At 38.5% G+C, this 19,317-nt stretch overlaps 2 protein-coding genes across 2 annotated transcripts; both read left to right on the forward strand.

Moving 5' to 3' along the window:
• The first annotated feature begins 965 nt into the window (after positions 1-965).
• LOC109257347 (olfactory receptor 8B3-like) lies at positions 966-2,964 on the forward strand. Its single transcript, XM_053899242.1, has 2 exons — positions 966-976; positions 2,004-2,964. The coding sequence occupies exons 1-2, from the start codon at positions 966-968 to the stop codon at positions 2,962-2,964; spliced, it is 972 nt and encodes a 323-aa protein (XP_053755217.1).
• Positions 2,965-9,984: 7,020 nt separating this feature from the next.
• Positions 9,985-10,929, forward strand: LOC109257369 (olfactory receptor 143-like). The gene has a single exon (XM_019433398.2). It carries the CDS (start codon positions 9,997-9,999, stop codon positions 10,927-10,929), a length of 933 nt encoding a protein of 310 aa, XP_019288943.2. The 5' UTR covers positions 9,985-9,996.
• The last annotated feature ends 8,388 nt before the right edge of the window (positions 10,930-19,317 follow it).

The raw sequence follows: 19,317 nt of genomic DNA on the forward strand, positions 1-19,317 counted from the left end.
GAGATGTAGGTAGGAATCTGGAGTTCCAGGAAATCTCTACATTATTTTTATAATTCCCTGTGAATCTATATTTATTTGAAAGTAAACTTTAGATATCTTCTCACAAGCATAAGGAGAAATTAATATATACTCTGGAATTCTAAAATTGTGTTTTCTTAAGATGGAAACCTATTACCAGTGATTTTTCTTATAGATTTAATTTTAATATGTGGAAAGCAAAGCCATATTGAGTCAGAACAACGCAAAGTAACATTTCATAGAATAATGGGTTGTTATTCTATCAAATAACTTTCTATTTAAACAATAATCTCTGAAAACAAAAGTATCCTTTTGCTGTGTCTATAAAATATACTTAATGATTATTTTAAAATTCTCAAAATATTAAAAAAGCATAATAAATAAACTTTAGGAGATGTGTATAAATTCTGACTAGAACTGGGTTACACAGAATAATTAGTGACATTTTCAGTGATGCTATTTATATGCATCCTTCTAAGGGACAGCAGAGGACCCTTTCTCCTAAAACCTAGGGAATATGTAATCCCTGTTGGGAAATTAACATTTACGGTTACAATTAGTATGTAAACTCAGACATCAGATTCTTCCCTGCAGAGTTTATCACGATGGGGAGATCTTAGGGAAGACCTACACCGTATTTCTAATGAGGTCTAAAAGAATTATAAGCCTTAAGCAAAAGCCTTGTGCTCTATGTCATGATGGGTCAGGTGTCACCTGTGTGGTTTCCCTTCAAACTCTCTTAGTAAATTTATAACTAGAAGTTTGATCTACTTCTCAGGCTGACTCCTGGAACATTCGGTCTGGGAGATCTATGCTATTGCTCTTCTGCCAGTAAAGGAAGAAGATCCTGTGACTATCTATATCTGCTTAGTGGTGACATCATAAAAGCCAGTTCTTACAGGGAAGTGGAGGTGAAACTCACGAAGAATCAGCACTGAGTTATCTCAATGGAAGGAGAGTGAGTTATGCAAGTTTCCATTTTTCTCTCATTCTGTGGCTGAAAAATGGGGGAAAGTACTTATTTTGAATAGCAAGGAATTCAGAAGTATGCAGCCCTTAATCCACTGCCTGCATTATTCTTAGCACACCCTTCCTGTGTTGGCTTCATCCTCAGTCTAGTAGCAGGAGAGCTACAGCAGTTCCAAGTGGCATGTCCAGAAAATAGAAACATCAGAGGAAAAGATTTGTTTTTTTTCCTAAAAATATTTTTTAGCTGAAATATGCTATTTCAGCTGAAATACACATACAATAAAGTTTAAATGTCCTAAGTATATAGCTTGCTACATTTTCACAAACCTAACTAATTCAATCAACATCCAAATTATGTTTCTCTTTTGTGCCCTCCTAGAAAGAGAAGGAAGCACATCCACCTTCCTTTTACATTCTCTGTCCAGCTAGGATGGAACACAGGAGGAGAATGTGTAGAAACACCTGATGTATGGTTAAATATAAGTCTTAGGCTACCAAGGGTCTCCTCAATAAGTGTTATCAGTTGACTTTGTAGATTCTTGTGGGAAAGATCTGGAAACCCTGTAGACTCTGAGAAACTTCCTTCTAGGAAGCAAAATATCTGAATGAGCTCTACTCTAGCAGAAGTTTCTCTTTTTTGTTAGTCATCACTGGGGAACTGAAGTATCTGGTAAGGTAATGGAAATGTGAGTAGGAACTAGGAAGTGAAGGATCAGATGAGTGGGAGGCAGAGAAGGGGGATACCTCCCTTCTGAGGTTTAGGTGGGTTTAGTCCTCAGCTACTCCATTCTTGTATCTTCTAGTAAAGACAGGAATAGCTGTTTGTCACATACAACTCATGGAACAAAAGACGGAGTGATTTTAATGCCAATGGCTATGTGTGCAGTCCATTTGGACCCTGTGAAGCAAAGGGACTTATTCGATTTCTGCTGGTCTGAGTCTTCTCATAAATAAGAGCATGTAAGGAAGGAGAGAGCTGGGGTCTCTATTAATGGAAGTTTCTTCTGTTCTCACAGATTTCTGAAGAGAAGAATACTGGTTAGCAATGACTCCTTAGTGACTGAATTTCTTCTTGCTGGCCTAACAGACCGTCCAGAGCTCCAGCAACCCCTCTTCTTCCTGTTTCTGGTGATCTACGTTGTCACCATGGTGGGCAACGTTGGCTTGGTCACTCTTATTAGTCTAAATTCTCACCTCCATACCCCCATGTACTACTTCCTCTTCAACCTGTCCTTCATTGATGTCTGTTACTCTTCCACTGTCACCCCCAAGATGCTGATGAACTTTGTGTCAAGGGAGAATATCATCTCCTATGTTGGCTGCATGACTCAGCTGTTTTTCTTTCTCTTTTTTGTCATCTCGGAATGCTATACGTTGACCTCAATGGCCTACGATCGCTACGTGGCCATCTGTAATCCGTTGCTGTATAAGGTAACCATGTCCCGTCAGGTCTGTGCCTTGCTGACTGTTGCTGCATATATGATGGGGTTTGCTGGAGCCTCTGCCCACACAGGGTGCATGCTCAGACTAACCTTCTGCAGTGTCAATGTCATCAACCATTACCTGTGTGATATTCTTCCTCTCCTCCAACTGTCTTGCAGCAGCACCTATGTCAACGAGGTAGTAGTTCTGATAGTCGTGGGAATTAATATCACAGTACCCAGTTTTACTATCCTAATTTCTTACGTCTTTATCCTCACTAGCATTCTTCATATCAGATCTGCTCAAGGACGATCGAAAGCCTTCAGTACCTGTAGTTCTCACATCATTGCTATTTCTCTTTTCTTTGGCTCGGCAGCATTCATGTATCTTAAATATTCTTCTCCGGGGTCTATGGACGTGGGAAAAATTTCTTCAGTTTTCTACACTAATGTGGTGCCCATGCTTAATCCCTTAATCTACAGTTTGAGAAACAAGGATATGAAAGTTACATTGTGGAAAGCACTGTTTAAAATCCAAAGGAGAAACATGTTCTGATTAGAAATTATAACATAAAGAAATTCAATTTTTATTAAAAAATTTTTGTATGTATAATTATTTTTGAGAGAGAGACAGAGTGTGAGCAGGGGAGGGGCCAAGAGAGAGGCAGACATAGAATCCGAAGCAGGCTCCAGGCTCTGAGCTGCCAGCACAGAGCCAGACATGGGGCTCAAACTCACGAACCATGAGCTGAAGTTGGACGCTTAACCGACTGAGCCACCCAGGTACCCCAAGAAATTCAATTTTAAAAATTTTATTATGTTTTTCAAGAGGTTTTGATCATTATCAATGTTGTTTCTGCATATTGTGTTATCTGTGTTTTAATAGACCCGTCTTAGCATTTCCCTTATAGCTACTTTGTTTCATTGTTTGCTTTTGTATTTCTGTACCTGAAACCAGCTTACTAAATAACTAATAACATGTTTATAAAAAGAAAAAATATACTGGCTATTTTCTTTTCATACTGTTTCTGTCTCTAAGCTATTCTTAATCTGAACAAATATGATAAGCTTCATAAGTCACAGAAAGTTGAATTTACAGTTATCTCTCTTAAACACAGAAGTGCCAAAAACTAAAGAAACATTCTTATTCTTCTCCATATTATTGCTGGTATAGGCAGGAGGATTCAATGAAATGTGTTCATTACAAACTGTGTATATGGCCTAAAGTATAATCAAGTCCTCTGATATTTTCATTTTGTTCTATTTTCTTACCAACTTTTCCTTGTACCATTCTGTTCTTTCTTGTTCCCATTGAAAATGGCAAAATGCATTCTGTACACCACAGCTTTTGAGAGCTTCAAACAGTCTAGTTCATTTAAATTGAAGTGAATACATATATTGCCAAATATAGCATTAATATATATGATTAAAGGAATAATACATATGTATCTCAGGATCCAAATATGGGGGATGATTGGTGTATGACTAGTCTGTTACTTATCACTTAAAGGAAAATATTGCATATTGGGAGAAACATGTTAAACACTTTTACTTATTTAATGAAATTTATCATGAAGAAAGGGTATATATTAATGATAATAAACTTTATTTCTAGCAACATTTTGTGACCTTTCTTAAACCTGTCTCATAGTCCATTTGGGCTATTATAATAAAATTCCACAGACTTAGTGGCTTACAAACAACAGAAATTTATTTCTAACAGCTCTGGAGGCTGTAAGTTCAAGATCAGGGTGCCAGCACAAATGGGAGAGAGCAGTTTTTTAGGTCACACACCTCTCATTACATCCTTACATGGTGGCAGGAACTAGTGATTTCTATGGAGATTGATTGATTGATTTAAAGTTTATTTATTTATTTTGAGAGAGAGAGAAAAGAGTGGGAGAGGAACAGAGAGAGGGAGAGAGAGAATCCCAGGGAAGCTCTGCACTGTCAGCACAGAGCCCAGTTCGGGGCTCGACTCATGAACCATGAGATCATGACCTGAGCTGAAATTAGGAGTTGGATGCTTAACCAGCTAAGCCACCCAGGCACCCCTCTATGGAGCTTCTTTAAAAGGTATAAATCATACTTATGAGAATTCCATTGTCATGAACTAAGCACCTCCCAAAGGCCCCACGTTCTAATATCATGTTTGGGGGTTAGGATTTCAACATTTGACCACAGCACTTTGTCTCACCAATAAGAAAATAAATATTTACAGTAGATGCTCTTTCCTTCAATTTTTCTATCTCTCCATGTTTTCTCATTAGTATATTAGAATTTCAGATACATTGGGAGGGCAAGAAATGCTTGTTGAATTGGATTGTCTTGTTTGAATAACAACAATAATAAATTTATTGCTAAGACAATAATTAATAAAATATAATAAAATAACAATAATAGATAAATAAGAAAGAACACTGGGATATATTTTGTTTTGGGGACTGGACTGTGGCAGTCATAGAGAGCTCCTCTTCAAGAGAACCAGCTGTGTGGAGAATTGTTGACTAATAGTCTATAGCTGATACTCCTTTGGATTCACCATCATGTTCAGGCAGAGTCCACGCTCACTCTGAGATGTCCCCAGCCGATGGCTGAGCATGATGGGTCAGACAGGAGCTGGCCAATATCTGCGTAACATGGCATCTTCTGATAGGCAGTCTTTGCTTAGGGACTTCCTGTCATCCTAACAGAGAATTTTTAGAACTGCACTGTAGGCTGACATTTTCCTACCCTGTCCTTCCTTCTCTTCCTTCTTTCTTAGGTGTCGAGGTTTCAACCCAGTCTGAAAGCCTTTATCATTGATTCCTTCTCCTTCCCACTTTATCCTTCTCAGGCATTTACCACAATAAATGTCTTGTAGGTCTAACTATTCCTTGGCATCTGCTTCTTGGGGAACTTTAGATGACACAGAAGATTTACACTAACTGATTTTACCACTTAGATTTAGGCTCTGGTAATGAGGACAGATTGGTTTTGTTATAAAGATGGATAAATAAGTCATGGTACAGCATAGAAGGTTCAGAGAGAAATCCTTACTTATACAGTCAATTGATTTTTGACCAAGCAGCAAAGTAAATCCATAGGGATAGGAAAATCTTTTAAGCAAATTGATGCTGGAAATACTATTCATGAGAAAACAATTAAATGACCTCTACCTCACACCATATACAACAATTAATTTTAAATATATCAAACCACACATATAAAGCTTAAAAATAAATCTTCTGGAGGAAAATATAGAAAAGTATGCTGGTGTAGGCACAGATTTCTTAGACATACTCTAGAAAGTACTACATTCAAAAGAAAAAAAAAAACAAAGACAAAATAAACTTCATTAAAATTAGAACATCTGGGGGCGCCTGGGTGGCTCAGTCGGTTGAGTGTCCGACTTCGGCTCAGGTCGTGATCTCGTGGTCTGTGAGTTCGAGCCCCGCGTCGGGCTTTGTGCTGACAGCTCGGAGCCTGGAGCCTGCTTCGGATTCTGTGTCCCCCTCCCTCTCTCTGCCCCTCCACCACTCATGCTCTGTCTCTCTCTGTCTCAGAAATAAACATTAAAAAAATTAAAAAAAAAATTAGAACATCTGTTTATCAGAAAACTAGTCGTAGGCAAGCCACAGACTTGGCAAATGTTTGCAATACATATACCTGACAAAGGTATTGTAACCATAATATGTATCAAGTTAAAAATTAAGAGATACCTCAATAATAAAAAGGCCATTTCATAAATGGGCAAATGATTTGAAAGATACATCCCAAAGAAAGGCATGCAAATGGCCAATAAGCACATGGAAATGTGCTTAACTTTCCATACCTCCTTAGATGCACAGTCAGTAGCTGGACAACACTCCCTTGGCAACTGTATTGCCCAAGCTTCAGTGCATGGGTTGTGTGTATCCTGAGCAGCTTAAGCACTTGTCGGGTTTCCATTCATCCAGGCACCGATCCCATAGAGCTGCTCCTCTGAGATTCCAGAATCTGGTTATTCTTCCTTTTCTATGTGTTCCACCAGTTGTGAAAATGGTTATTTTCTATAGTTTAATTGTCTTTATACTTTTTTGTAGTTTAATATTTTCTGTAGTTTAACAGTCTTTATATTTTTCAATTTTTTTCTCTTTCCCCCGGCAATATCTGTATAAACCAATTCTTTGTTTTAAATATACTCTATAGGAAGTACATATCATGCCATTTGTTTTTTCCTGACTGGACCTTGTCTGATATGGGTAACTCATTTTATGTGATTTTGATGGATTGATTTGCTCACGTTAGAAGACATTGTCTTGTCCAATCAGCACATGCCGAATCTCAATGGCAGTGATTAGTCAGAAATAGGCATTTTTTTTTTTAATTTTTTTTTAACGTTTTATTTTTTATTTTTGAGACAGAGAGAGACAGAGCATGAACGGGGGAGGAGCAGAGAGAGAGGGAAACACAGAATCTGAAACAGGCTCCAGGCTCTGAGCTGTCAGCACAGAGCCCGACGCGGGGCTCGAACTCACAGACCGTGAGATCATGACCTGAGCTGAAGTCGGAAGCTTAACCGACCAAGCCACCCAGGCGCCCCCAGAAATAGGCATTTGACTTGTCTTTTCTGCCATAACTATTAAAAAAACATTTTTCTTTTCTCCCTAGAGTTACTGAGCTGGTAAGATTAAATCTAGGGATTTTGATGGTTCTCTTTTCACTACATGGGGAGAACCCATCTGGGATTAAAACTGAGTAGAATTAAACAGAACAAAAAGTGGGAAGAGAGACATACCCATGAAGGACTTGGTCCTGTACAGCCACACAAGAAGCCATGTGCGTTCTCAATTCACCAATTTCACACACTTCTGTGTTACAGGCTGGCTTATCGAGATAAATTTGACTTGAATTTCTGTCACTTAATTTGAAGGAGTCTTTATGTACGCTTTAGAAAATTGTGTATATCACCTATACCACACAATTATGTAGTGGTAAAATAAATCAATTTTGGATTCATAGCCATTTAAATATGAATCTTTCTCTGGCAGTTGCTGTTTTGACCTTGCAACAGCAATTAATCCCTCCTGCCTGATTTAGGGGGTGGGTGTAAGGTGACATGAGGGAAGGTGGATAAAGAATCTAGCACTGTGACTGGCTAACAATAACTAATAGCGCTACAAATCTCAGTTTCCTTGGTTATCTCTTTAATATACTGAGAAATCATAGGGTCAAGGCCTATACCTCATTCTGTTCGTTTTCACTCTGTCTTGTAGTCTAAATGCTCAAAAAATTGTTCATTAAATGAAATGAGCCAGTAAAATCTCTAAAATAAAGAGAAAGTCTATTTATGGAGTTTTAGCCCTCATGTACCATCTACTTTGGGTGGAATATAACCGATCAAGACCTGGAACATTAAACTCCAGGCTCCAGGTTCCTGTGGACTTAGTGTGATCCTAGAAGTGCAGTGGAGGACTCGGGTTAAAGACGGAAGACAACGTAAGCAACTTGTCTCTGTTTCTTCCTGAAATTCACTGATGTGACAGAATGGATTAAAATGGCAGTAACTCCGATAATTTATGATTATAGCCATATGTCGGTAGGAATTAGGAATAGAGAGCAAGAAGAGAATGTGCACGAATGTGCAGTGATGAAAGGGGGTAGAAAAGTTCCAAATTCTTATCTTCTGTAGGAGTCCAGGTTAGAAAACTGTTAGAGTAATCTGAATTTGAGATAATGAGAGCATGCAGAAACTGTGTAAGAGGGAAGACCAAACCTTTCAAGGAGTTGGATTCTCTGGGACTTGGAGACTGGATGAAGATGGCAAGTGAGAGGAAATTGCTTCAGTTTAGTTTGTAGACTAGTTGCCTTGGATGATGGTGAAAATGATGATCTGGAGGAGGAGCAATGGAAATCGTAAGAAAATGCTAACTTCAGTTTTGGGAACTTTGTGCTTGTGGCACATAAGTGGACATAAGATAGAGCTTTCTGAGAGGTACTTAAAGAAGAAGTGCATATATATGTAGATATAGATCTACATGTGGATCCACATTTCTCAAAATGAGTGATTTTGCCCCCCGCCCCAGGGACCTGTGCCAATGTCTGGAGAACATTTTGCTGGTCACAACTGGTGCTGGGGATACTACTGGCATCTAATGGGTAGAGGCCAGGGATGCTTTCAACTTACGATATGCAGGATGGTCTCATGATAAAGAATTATCTTGTTCAAAATGTTAATGGTGCCAAGGTTGAAAAACCTTGATATAATTAATGTGGATTGGGAACAGGGGAGGGGTACCAACACTTATCAGGCCCCTTTTATGTGTCAGGCGTGTTTCTGATACTTTATATGATTTAACCCATTTAATCCTCACAGAAATCCTTATGAGATTGCTCTACTAAACTCATTTATAGATATACATAGGTATAAGTAAATATAAAAGTATACATACACGGGACGGAGAAGTTATCACTGCCTTCAGTCTCATAATTAAGGACTTTAAAGCCCAGACTTAAACTCAGTCTCACTTGAGGGCCCACTCCCACTCTCTCAACCACTTTGCTAGAATATCCCTTTACAGGAGTGAGATCCACAAACATGGACAGGGCTAAAGCTATGATTTAATGTTTTGCTTATGCGATCCCAGAGGCTTTAGGAAAATGCTAGAAATGGCAAGTGACCATGCCCAGATTTTCCTCTTAGAACTGTGCAAAGACTCCAGGGGATGATGAAGGAGATGAGGAACTTCCTTCCTCTGAATTGAGGGTTAAGAATGTCTATTGTGAAATTATAAACTGAGCAGAACATGGAGTCTTAAGGGATCCAACATTAGGTCTATGACACAGGATATAAACATAGGCTCAATAATGTCTATCCTCAGTGGACTCATTTAACTTGGAAGGAAATAATGAGGGAGAGAATAAATCTTCTGTGATTCTAATCAATTTCCCCAGAACTACAGGTCATGCAATAGATTTCCATTTGAGTCAATTGTTTTGGAGCTCAAATAAGGTTGTTTTCCTTCTTGCAAGTGAAGAGGACTTCTGGACAAATTCTCAAATAGAGAGCATGGCCTGTTCTCCAGAATGCCTCTTTTAGCCTGTCAAAGACCTAGGGTGTACTGATGGGTATTGCCTTTTTCCTTGTCAGAAACGTTGACCCCTCAGGACTGTAGAGTAGAAGTGGCCGTAAGGTCCAGCAGCAGTGAAGCCTCTAGGAAAGCGAAGGTGAGGGTTGAATTACATTTGTCTGGATAATTTTCTTTCAGACTCCAGACTGCACAAGTCAAGGGTTGTGGGGAACAACACCAATTTATTAATTTATTGCTCTTGTCAGCCTTAATCCTGAATGGAAACTGGGGAGAAGGGAGGAAATGATGTGCAGAGACATTGGGGGTCTACCAGCATTCTTTCTGCACAAATAGCATGTGTAGAATTAGAGGAGAAAATGAGGAGTCATTCAGAATAATCATAGGAAGTCTTTCTCCTTGGATTCCTTGCATGTGTCTTTAGATAACCTTGAGCCTGTAACCCAGCAGATGCATCTCTACCTCTGGAGACAAGAATGAGGGTCTATTGTTAATGTCGGCTTCTACCTCTGTTCCTGTAGATCATACCTGTGAAGCGAATGGCTGTGGAAAATGACTCCTCTGTGACTGAATTTATCCTTATGGGATTAACAGACCAACCTGAACTCCAACTACCTCTGTTTTTTCTGTTTTTGGTGAACTATGTGGTCACTGTGGTGGGCAATTTGAGCTTAATTAATTTAATTTGCCTGAATTCACACCTTCACACCCCCATGTACTTTTTCCTCTTCAATCTGTCCCTGATTGATCTCTGTTATTCATTTGTCTCTACCCCAAAAATGCTGATGAGCTTTATTTCAGACAAGAACATCATCTCCTTAATGGGATGCATGACTCAGTTATTTTTCTTCTGCTTTTTTGTCAACTCTGAGTGCTATGTGTTGACAGCCATGGCCTATGATCGCTACGTGGCCATCTGTAAACCTCTGTTATACACCATTACCATGTCCCCTCAAGTCTGTTCTCTGCTGATGTCTGGTTCATATGTGATGGGTTTTGCTGGTGCCATGGTCCACACAGGGTGCATGATCAGGTTGATCTTTTGTGACTCCAGTGCCATTGACCATTACATGTGTGATATTTTTCCCCTCCTCCAGCTCTCCTGCAGCAGTACCTATGCCAGTGAGCTGGTTATCTCTGTTATTGTGGGCTCAGTTGTCATTGCATCTAGCCTCATTATCTTTATTTCTTATTTTTTGATTCTTTTCAATATCCTTCACATCTCATCAGCTCAGGGTTGGCCCAAAGCCTTCAGCACCTGTGGCTCCCACATAGTAACTGTTGGCCTGTTCTATGGATTTGGGTTGCTCACTCATGTCAAGCCATCATCTTCTGGGTCTGTGAGCCAAGGGAAATTTTTCTCCGTGTTTTACACCAATGTGGTACCCATGCTCAACCCTTTCATTTGTAGCCTCAGGAATAAAGATATCAAACTTGCTCTGAAGAAAACCCTGAAGAGAATTACAAACTGAGTAGAAACATCTATATCTCCTTTCCTATGTCTTTTTGTCTGCTCTCTGGTCTTCTTCATCCTCTTCTTATTTTTTTCCTTCCTGTTACCTTTATAAAGTCTTCTGGGCAGGATTTCTACCTTAGTTTCCTTTTTTTCCCCTCTTGTCACTTAATGTAACCATTTGGGCCTATTCCTGGACTTGAGGGTCATCCTCAGTTCTAAGTTGACCCCAAACTGATCTTTATTCACCATATCAGTTGGAGACACAAGGCTAACCTTTCCTATTTAAGGATAACTCTACCTATTAGTTTTTCTCTTGTCTTTCCCATCCAGGGTAAGCCATCAGGTAGTATGCTATCTTATGAGTTAATTTCTTTTTTTTTTTTTTTTTTGCTTTCTCTGAAACAGTTACACAGAGAACTTCCCTGTTTCAAGGGTTTTATTACCTATAATTGCATTAAAACAGAGAAGGCATGAGAAAAATTGTGGACACAATACATTTGTAAAAATTTCCAGAAATTTTTAGGATTCTTTTAGTAATGGTTCTTGTTCTGGATTTTTATTATCATGTATGTAATGGAATTGAATACCTTGTTGAATCTAGCTTCTTTCTTTTATTCTTGAAGATGCTTGGAAATGAATGAGCTACACTACTCTGCTCACATTTTCCAATCCCCACTAATAATGAATGCCTCTGTTTGTGCAGTGGTCAACTGATATTTTGTCATAAATAGAATTGAAATTACCATCAACTTGTCTGCGTATGCATGGATTGTGATTGTGATTAAAAATCACAGAATAATATTCTTGGCTATAGAATAGGGTGTCATGTGCAATGTCAAGATTCTTTGCCTAGCTCTGTAACAGGGATTCCCTTTTGCAAAGGAAGATTTGTTTCCTGCTTTCCAAAGACAAAAATATATGGCGGAGACCTTGCCCTATTGGGATTTATTTTATTCAATATGTAAATTTGACTCCTCCCTTTGGTCTCTTACAAGACAAATTAAATCTATGGTCCATATGTGTGCCACATTCTTTATAAGTTATATTAAAAGATAAGCCTATCTATCCTGTTCTTGGATGAGGAAATAGTTATGTGACGTGCAGGTGCACTTAATGGTGCAGAGCCCAGTGTTTTAGTCCACTGTGCATCTCACAAAGAAATGGAAGGGAAGAAAGGAGAATTGTGAAGGAATAAGAGAACTTCTGGAATGTTGTTCCACAATGAGTTTGAAAGTGGGAATTTTCATGGAAATAATGTCCTCAGCCATGATGCCTGTCCAAAAGCAGTTGTCTACAGAGCTTTGGTGCCCAGCTAGAAAAATGCATCTGTCTCTGGAGAAGTCTGATTTTAAAGTGAGGTTACAGGGTGAGTTACAAAGATATATTCTGTCACAATCTTTTTATGTCTGTGATCATTTCTTGGGATACTGAGGCTGAGGAGTTTGGGGGTAAGCCTCCCTGGTGAGGCATGCCACAATTTTCAGAGTATTATGTATAGTTTAACAAGCCCGTTAGATATTATGCTATCTGCTGGAAACAAGCAACAAGAAAGAGTTCTTTATAATAAATACAATGGAACATAGGACTCTACAAAATTTTCCTATTTTGTGTGTAACTTTGTGTGTGTCTACCATCCATAACTACTTTCAATGATTTTAGGGTCAGATATCTCTCAAGGGATATATCCTAGGCAGGGGATATATTAGATTATCTCTGTCATTTTTATGTTTATACAAAGATATCATGAGTTTTGAGAAGTTCTAAAACATTAGTTTGTAAGAATAGCCTTATGAAATAATTAATGCTTTTAAGAACTTTGCTTAAACCAGATTAAAATTATTGTTACAAGATTTGGCTCAGTCAGTTAAGGGCCCAACTCTTGATTTTGGCTCGGGTCATGATCTTGCAGTTTGTGAGATCAAGCCCTGCCTCTGGCTCTGTGCTGACAGCATGAAGCCTGCTTGGGATTCTCTCTCTCCCTCTCTCTCTCTGACCCTCCCCTGCTTGCACTCTAACTTTCTCTCTCTCCCAAAATAAATAAACATTAAAAAACTACAAGAACAGATAATCAGGTAATTATATTTAGTATACTACCTAGCACACTGTCATAATTTTTATGGTTTGTTTTTTCAGAGAGAGAGCATGAATGGGGGAAGGCAGAGAGAGGGGGATAAAGGATCTGAAGCAGGGTCCACGGCATCAGCACAGAGCCTGATGTGGGGCTGGAACTCACACACCTTGAGATCATGACCTACGCCGAAGATCAACGATCAAACGACTGAGCCACCTGGGTGCCCCACTGTCATAATTAAAAAACAAAAAACAAAACAAAACTTTTATTCCTCAAGTAAATATGAATGCCTCATACCCACATCTGTCCTTCTTTGTCTACATCCACTTAAATGCCTGGTTAAATAGCTTAAAACTGTTTGGTTTGAATTTGACTCTAAAGCACATGTTTTTAGAAGTTCACATGCTTTAATAAAGACCTAGAATAAGACATACGTGTCTATAAATCCTTGGTACTTAACAAAAAATAAAATGTTTATCACAGGCATAGCACATAACTTGTGGTCTGAATACTGTATGTAGGCATCAGCACTCCATAGCCTGGCTCAGTTCTGTGAAGTCAACGGTCTTAACTTCACAGGTCGAAATTCTTGTGTTGACCTAGCAAATCTAATTGATTTAACTTTTTAATTTAAGCCACATTTTAATATTTATAAATAAAATTGTTAAAATTTAAGCCTAGTGTTTTAAATATTTATGTAATAAGAAAATTCAATGTGAAATAATTTCAGAATATATAAGCTTATCTTACGACTATTGAATGTTTGGAAATTTTGTATATGTATTTTGGTGACTTTTTAAAATATGTGGATATTGTTATATACTTATTTCTTTTTCTCCTGTCATATCATAGTTGTTTCCTAAACAATTTAAATTGGAAAATCCTTTGTTTCACTTACATTCAACCCATATTAACATAAGTTAAAGACATATCAAATCTTTTTTATATATAGAAAATTACATTAATTATAATCTGCTTAAGTATATTATGTTAACTTAAAAGGGTCCTTTAGTTAAACTTTCCAAGACAACATGAAATAAGAAATCTTAGAAACTTATTGTTTTAGCAGTTATGAATGGTGAATGGTACCTGTTCATCAACCAAGTTCATTCCATTATTTCAAGGAATTGAAATGTTTTCAGGTCCTTGATTTGCTTCAGCACTAAGGCTGACTTACTAATGAAAAACTTTTTAGATTTTTTTAAATCCAAAGTTCTCATTCTTTCTCCTTCATGAATAAAAACTGGGACAGAGTTTTCTCTGCATAGCAGACAGTATGGCAAATGGGTTAAGGTTAAGGTGTTGGATTTAGGGCAATCAGATTTGACTGTGAACAGCTGGAGTTTAAATCTGATTGCCAAGCATGTGGTAGGTAGCCTAGAAACAGAGATAAAGAGGAAAGGAAGTCTCTACTACAAAGCTGTAATCATCAAGACAGCATGCTTTTAATTCCCTTGCCTTTGGAGGCAAGTACGAAATTGCTGCAGCTGAGGTCAGAGAGGTTTTTTTCCTGCTTTCTCCTCTAGCATTTTGATGGTTTCCTGTCTCACATTCACGTCCTTTATCCATTTTGAGTTTATTTTTGTGACTGGTGTAAGAAAGTGGTCTAGTTTCATCCTTCTGCATGTTGCTGTCCAGTTCTCCCAGCACCATTTGTTAAAGAGACTTTTTTTCCATTGGAAAGAGCCTAAATGTCCATCAACGGATGAATGGATAAAGAGACTGTGGTTTATATACACAGTGGAATACTACCTGGCAATGAGAAAGAATGAAATAGGGCCTTTTATAGCAATGTGGATGGAATTGGAGAGTGTTATGCTAAGTGATATAAGTCATACAGAGAAAGACAGATACCATATGTTTTCACTCTTATGTGGATCCTGAGAAACTTAACAGAAGACCATGGGGGAGGGGAAGGAAAAAAAGAGTTAGAGAGGGAGAGAGCCAAACCATAAGAGACTCTTAAAAACTGAGAATAAACTTAGGGTTGATGGGGGGTGTGAGGGGGGCAGGGTGAGTGATGGGCATTAAGAAGGGCACCTGTTGGGATGACCACTGGGTGTTGTATGGAAACAAATTTGAGAAAAAAACAAGAGGTAGGAAGATGGCAGCATAGGAGGACGCTGGGCTCACCTCATCCTGCTGATCACTTAGATTCCACCCACCCTACCTAACTAACCTAGAAAACCTCCAGAAGACTAACAAAATGGACTGTCTGGAGCCACGTGTAGACAAGAGGCCCACGAAAGAGGATCCACCCAGCTAATACACCCTTGGCCAGATCCCATTGAAGCAGCACCACAAGCCTAGAAGTGTGCAAGTAGCCCAGAGAGGGGCCACACCACTCCACAGTGAGTTCTGCCCTGGGAGAGGGAAAGATAATGTACACATCAGTCTGACAGTGGCCCCAGCAGTGGGCTGGAGACAGACATCAGGTCTGACTATGGCCCCGCCCACCAACACAAGTTACTCCAGCACAGGGGAAGTACTCTGCAGTTCCACACCACCCCAGGGACTACCCAAAATGACAAACTGGAAGAACTCTCTGCAAAAGAAACTCCAGGAAGTACAACAGCTAACGAATTGGTCAAAAACGATTTAAGCAATATAATGGAACAAGAATTTAGAATAATAGTCATAAAATTAATCGCTGGGCTTGAAAAAAGTATAGAGGATAACAGAGACTCTATTGCTACAAAGATCAAGGGACTAAGAAATAGTCATGAGGAGCTAAAAAATATTATAAATGAGGTGCAAAATAAAATGGAGGTAATCACAGCTCGGATTGAAGAGGCAGAGGAGAGAATAGGAAAATTAGAAGATAAAATTATGGAAAAAGAGGAAGATGAGAAAAAGAGAGATAAAAAAAAATCCAGGAGTATGAGGGGAGAATTAGAGAACTACGTGATGCATTCAAACGGAACAATATCTGTATTGTACGAATTCCAGAAGAGGAAGAGAGAGAGAAAAGGGCTGAAGGTGTAGTTGAACAAATCATAGCTGAGAACTTCCCTGATCTGGGGAAGGAAAAAGGCATTGAAATCCAAGAGGCACAGAGAGCTCCCTTAAGATGTAACTTGAATCGATATTCTGCATGACATATCATAGTGAAACTGGCAAAATACAAGGATAAAGAGAAAATTCTGAAAGCAGCTGGGCATAAACAGGCTCTAACCTATAAAGGGAGACCCATAAGACTAGTGGCAGACCTATCTATTGAAACTTGGCAAGCCAGAAAGGAATGGCAGGAAATCTTCAACGTAATGAACAGAAAAAAATATGCAGCTGAGAATCCTTTATCCAGCAAGTCTGTCATTCAGAATAGAAGGGGGCATAAAGGTCTTCACAAACAAACACAAAGTGAAGGAATTCATCACCACTAAACCAGCCCTACAAGAGCTCCTAAGGGGGGTTCTGTGAGTGAAATGTTGCAAGGACCACAAAGTACCAGAGCATTCACTACAAGCATGAAACCTACAGACATCACAATGACTCTAAACCCATAGCTTTCCATTAATAACACTGAATGTAAATGGACTAAATGCTCCAACCAAAAGACATAGGGTATCAGAATGGGTAAAAAAACAAGACCCATCTTTTTTATGTCTACAAGAGACTCATTTTAGACCTAGGACACCTTCAGATTGAAAGTGAGGGGATGGAGAACTAGCTATCATGCTAATGGAAGTCAAAAGAAAGCTGGAGTAGCCATACTTATATCAGACAAACTAGACTTTAAATTAAAGGCTGTAACAAGAGATGAAGAATCGCATTATATAAGAATTATAGGGTCTATCCATCAGGAAGAGCTAACAATTATAAATGTCTATGCGCCGAATACAGGAGCCCCCAAAAACATAAAACAATTAATCACAAACATAAGCAACCTTATTGATAAAAATGTGGTAATTGCCGGGGACTTACACTTATAGCAATGGATAGATCATCTAGACAAGGATCAATAAAGAAACAAGGGCCCTGAACGATACATTGGATCAGATGGACTTGACAGATATATTTAGAACTCTGCATCCCAAAGCAACAGAATACACTTTCTTCTCAAGTGCACATGGAACATTCTCCAAGATAGATGACATACTGGGTCACAAAACCGCCCTTCACAAGTATACAAGAATTGAGATCATACCATGCACACTTTCAGACCACAATGCTATGAAACTTGAAATCAACCACAGGAAGAAGTCTGGAAAGCCTCCAAAAGCATGGAGGTTAAAGAACACCCTACTAAAGAATGAATGGGTCAGCCAGCCAATTAGAGAAGAAATTAAAAAATATATGGAAACAAATGAAAATGAAAATACAACACTCCAAACGCTTTGGGATGCAGCAAAGGCAGTCCTGAGAGGAAAATACATTGCAATCCAGGCCTATCTCAAAAAACAAGAAAAACCTCAAATACGAAATCTAACAGCACACCTAAAGGAAATAGAAGCAGAACAACAAAGACACCCCAAACCCAGCAGAAGAAGAGAAATAATAAAGATCAGAGCAGAAATAAACGATATAGAATCTAAAAAAAACTGTAGAGCTGATCAGTGAAACCAAGAGTTGTTTTTTTGAAAAAATAAACAAAATTGATAAACCTCTAGCCAGGCTTCTCAAAAAGAAAAGGGAGATGACCCAAATAGATAAAATCATGAAGGAAAATGGAATTATTACAACCAATCCCTCAGAAATACAAACAACTATCAGGGAAAACTACATAAAATTATTTGCCAACAAACTGGACAACCGGGAAGAAATGGACAAATTCCTAAGCACCCACACACTTCCAAAACTCAAACAGGAAGAAATAGAAAACTTGAACAGACCCATAACCAGCAAAGAAATTGAATCAGTTGTGAAATATCTTCCAACAAGTAAGAGTCCAGGACCAGATGGCTTCCCTGGGGAAATCTACCAGACATTTAAAGCAGAGCTAATACCTATCCTTCTCAAGCTATTCCAAAAAATAGAAAGGGAAGGAAAACTTCCAGACTCATTCTATGAAGCTGGCATTACTTTGATTCCTAAATCAGACAGAGATTCAGCAAAACAAGAGAACTACAAGCCAATATCCCTGATGAATATGGATGCAAAAATTCCCAACAAGATACTCTCAAATCGAATTCAACAGCATATAAAAAAATTATTCATCATGATCAAGTGGAATTCATTCCTGGGATGCAGGGCTGGTTCAACATTCTCAAATCAATCAATGTGATACATCACATTAATAAAAGAAAAGATAAGAACCATATGATCCTGTCAATCGATGCAGAAAAAGCATTTGACAAAATTCAGCACCCTTTCTTAATAAAAACCCTCAAGAAAGTCAGGATAGAAAGAACATACTTAAACATCATCAAAGCCATTTATGAAAAGCCCACAGCTAACATCATCCTCAATGGGGAAAAACTGAGAGCTTTTTCCCTGAGATCAGGAACATGACAGGGATGTCCACTCTCACCGCTGTTGTTTAACATAGTGTTGGAAGTTCTAGCATCAGCAACCAGACAACAAAAGGAAATCAAAGGCATCAAAATTGGCAAAGATGAAGTTAAGCTTTCATTTTTTGCAGATGACATGATACTATACATGGAAAACCCGATAGACTCCACCAAAAGTCTGCTAGAACTGATACATGAATTCAGCAAAGTTGCAGGATACAAAATCAATGTACAGAAATCAGTTGCATTCTTATACACTAACAATGAAGCAACAGAAAGACAAATAAAGAAACTCATCCCATTCACAATTGCACCAAGAAGCATAAAATACCTAGGAATAAATCTAACCAAAGATGTAAAGATCTGTATGCTGAAAACTATAGAAAGCATATGAAGGTAATTGAAGAAGATATAAAGAAATGGAAAAACATTCTGTGCTCATATATTGGAAGAAGAAATATTGTCAAAATGTCAATACTACCCAAAGCTATCTACACATTCAATGCAATCCCAATCAAAATTGCACCAGCATTCTTCTCGAAACTAGAACAAGCAATCCTAAAATTCATATGGAACCACAAAAGGCCCGAAATAGCCAAAGTAATTTTGAAGAAGAAGACCAAAGCAGGAGGCATCACAATCCCAGACTTTAGCCTCTACTACAAAGCTGTCATCATCAAGACAGCATGGTATTGGCACAAAAACAGACACATAGACCAATGGAATAGAATAGAAACCCCAGAACTAGACCCACAAACGTATGGCCAACTCATCTTTGACAAAGCAGGAAAGAATATCCAATGGAAAAAAGACAGTCTCTTTAACAAATGGTGCTGGGAGAACTGGACAGCAACATGCAGAAGATTGAAACTAGACCACTTTC

The sequence above is a fragment of the Panthera pardus genome, unplaced genomic scaffold (assembly GCF_024362965.1).
Source record: "Panthera pardus isolate Hobbes unplaced genomic scaffold, ASM2436296v1 HiC_scaffold_12, whole genome shotgun sequence".
In the NCBI taxonomy this organism is placed as follows: domain Eukaryota; kingdom Metazoa; phylum Chordata; class Mammalia; order Carnivora; family Felidae; genus Panthera; species Panthera pardus.

Excerpts from the sequence above, each read along its gene's own strand:
- LOC109257369 (XM_019433398.2), top strand. The coding sequence starts at position 9,997 with ATGGCTGTGGAAAATGACTCCTCTGTGACTGAATTTATCCTTATGGGA.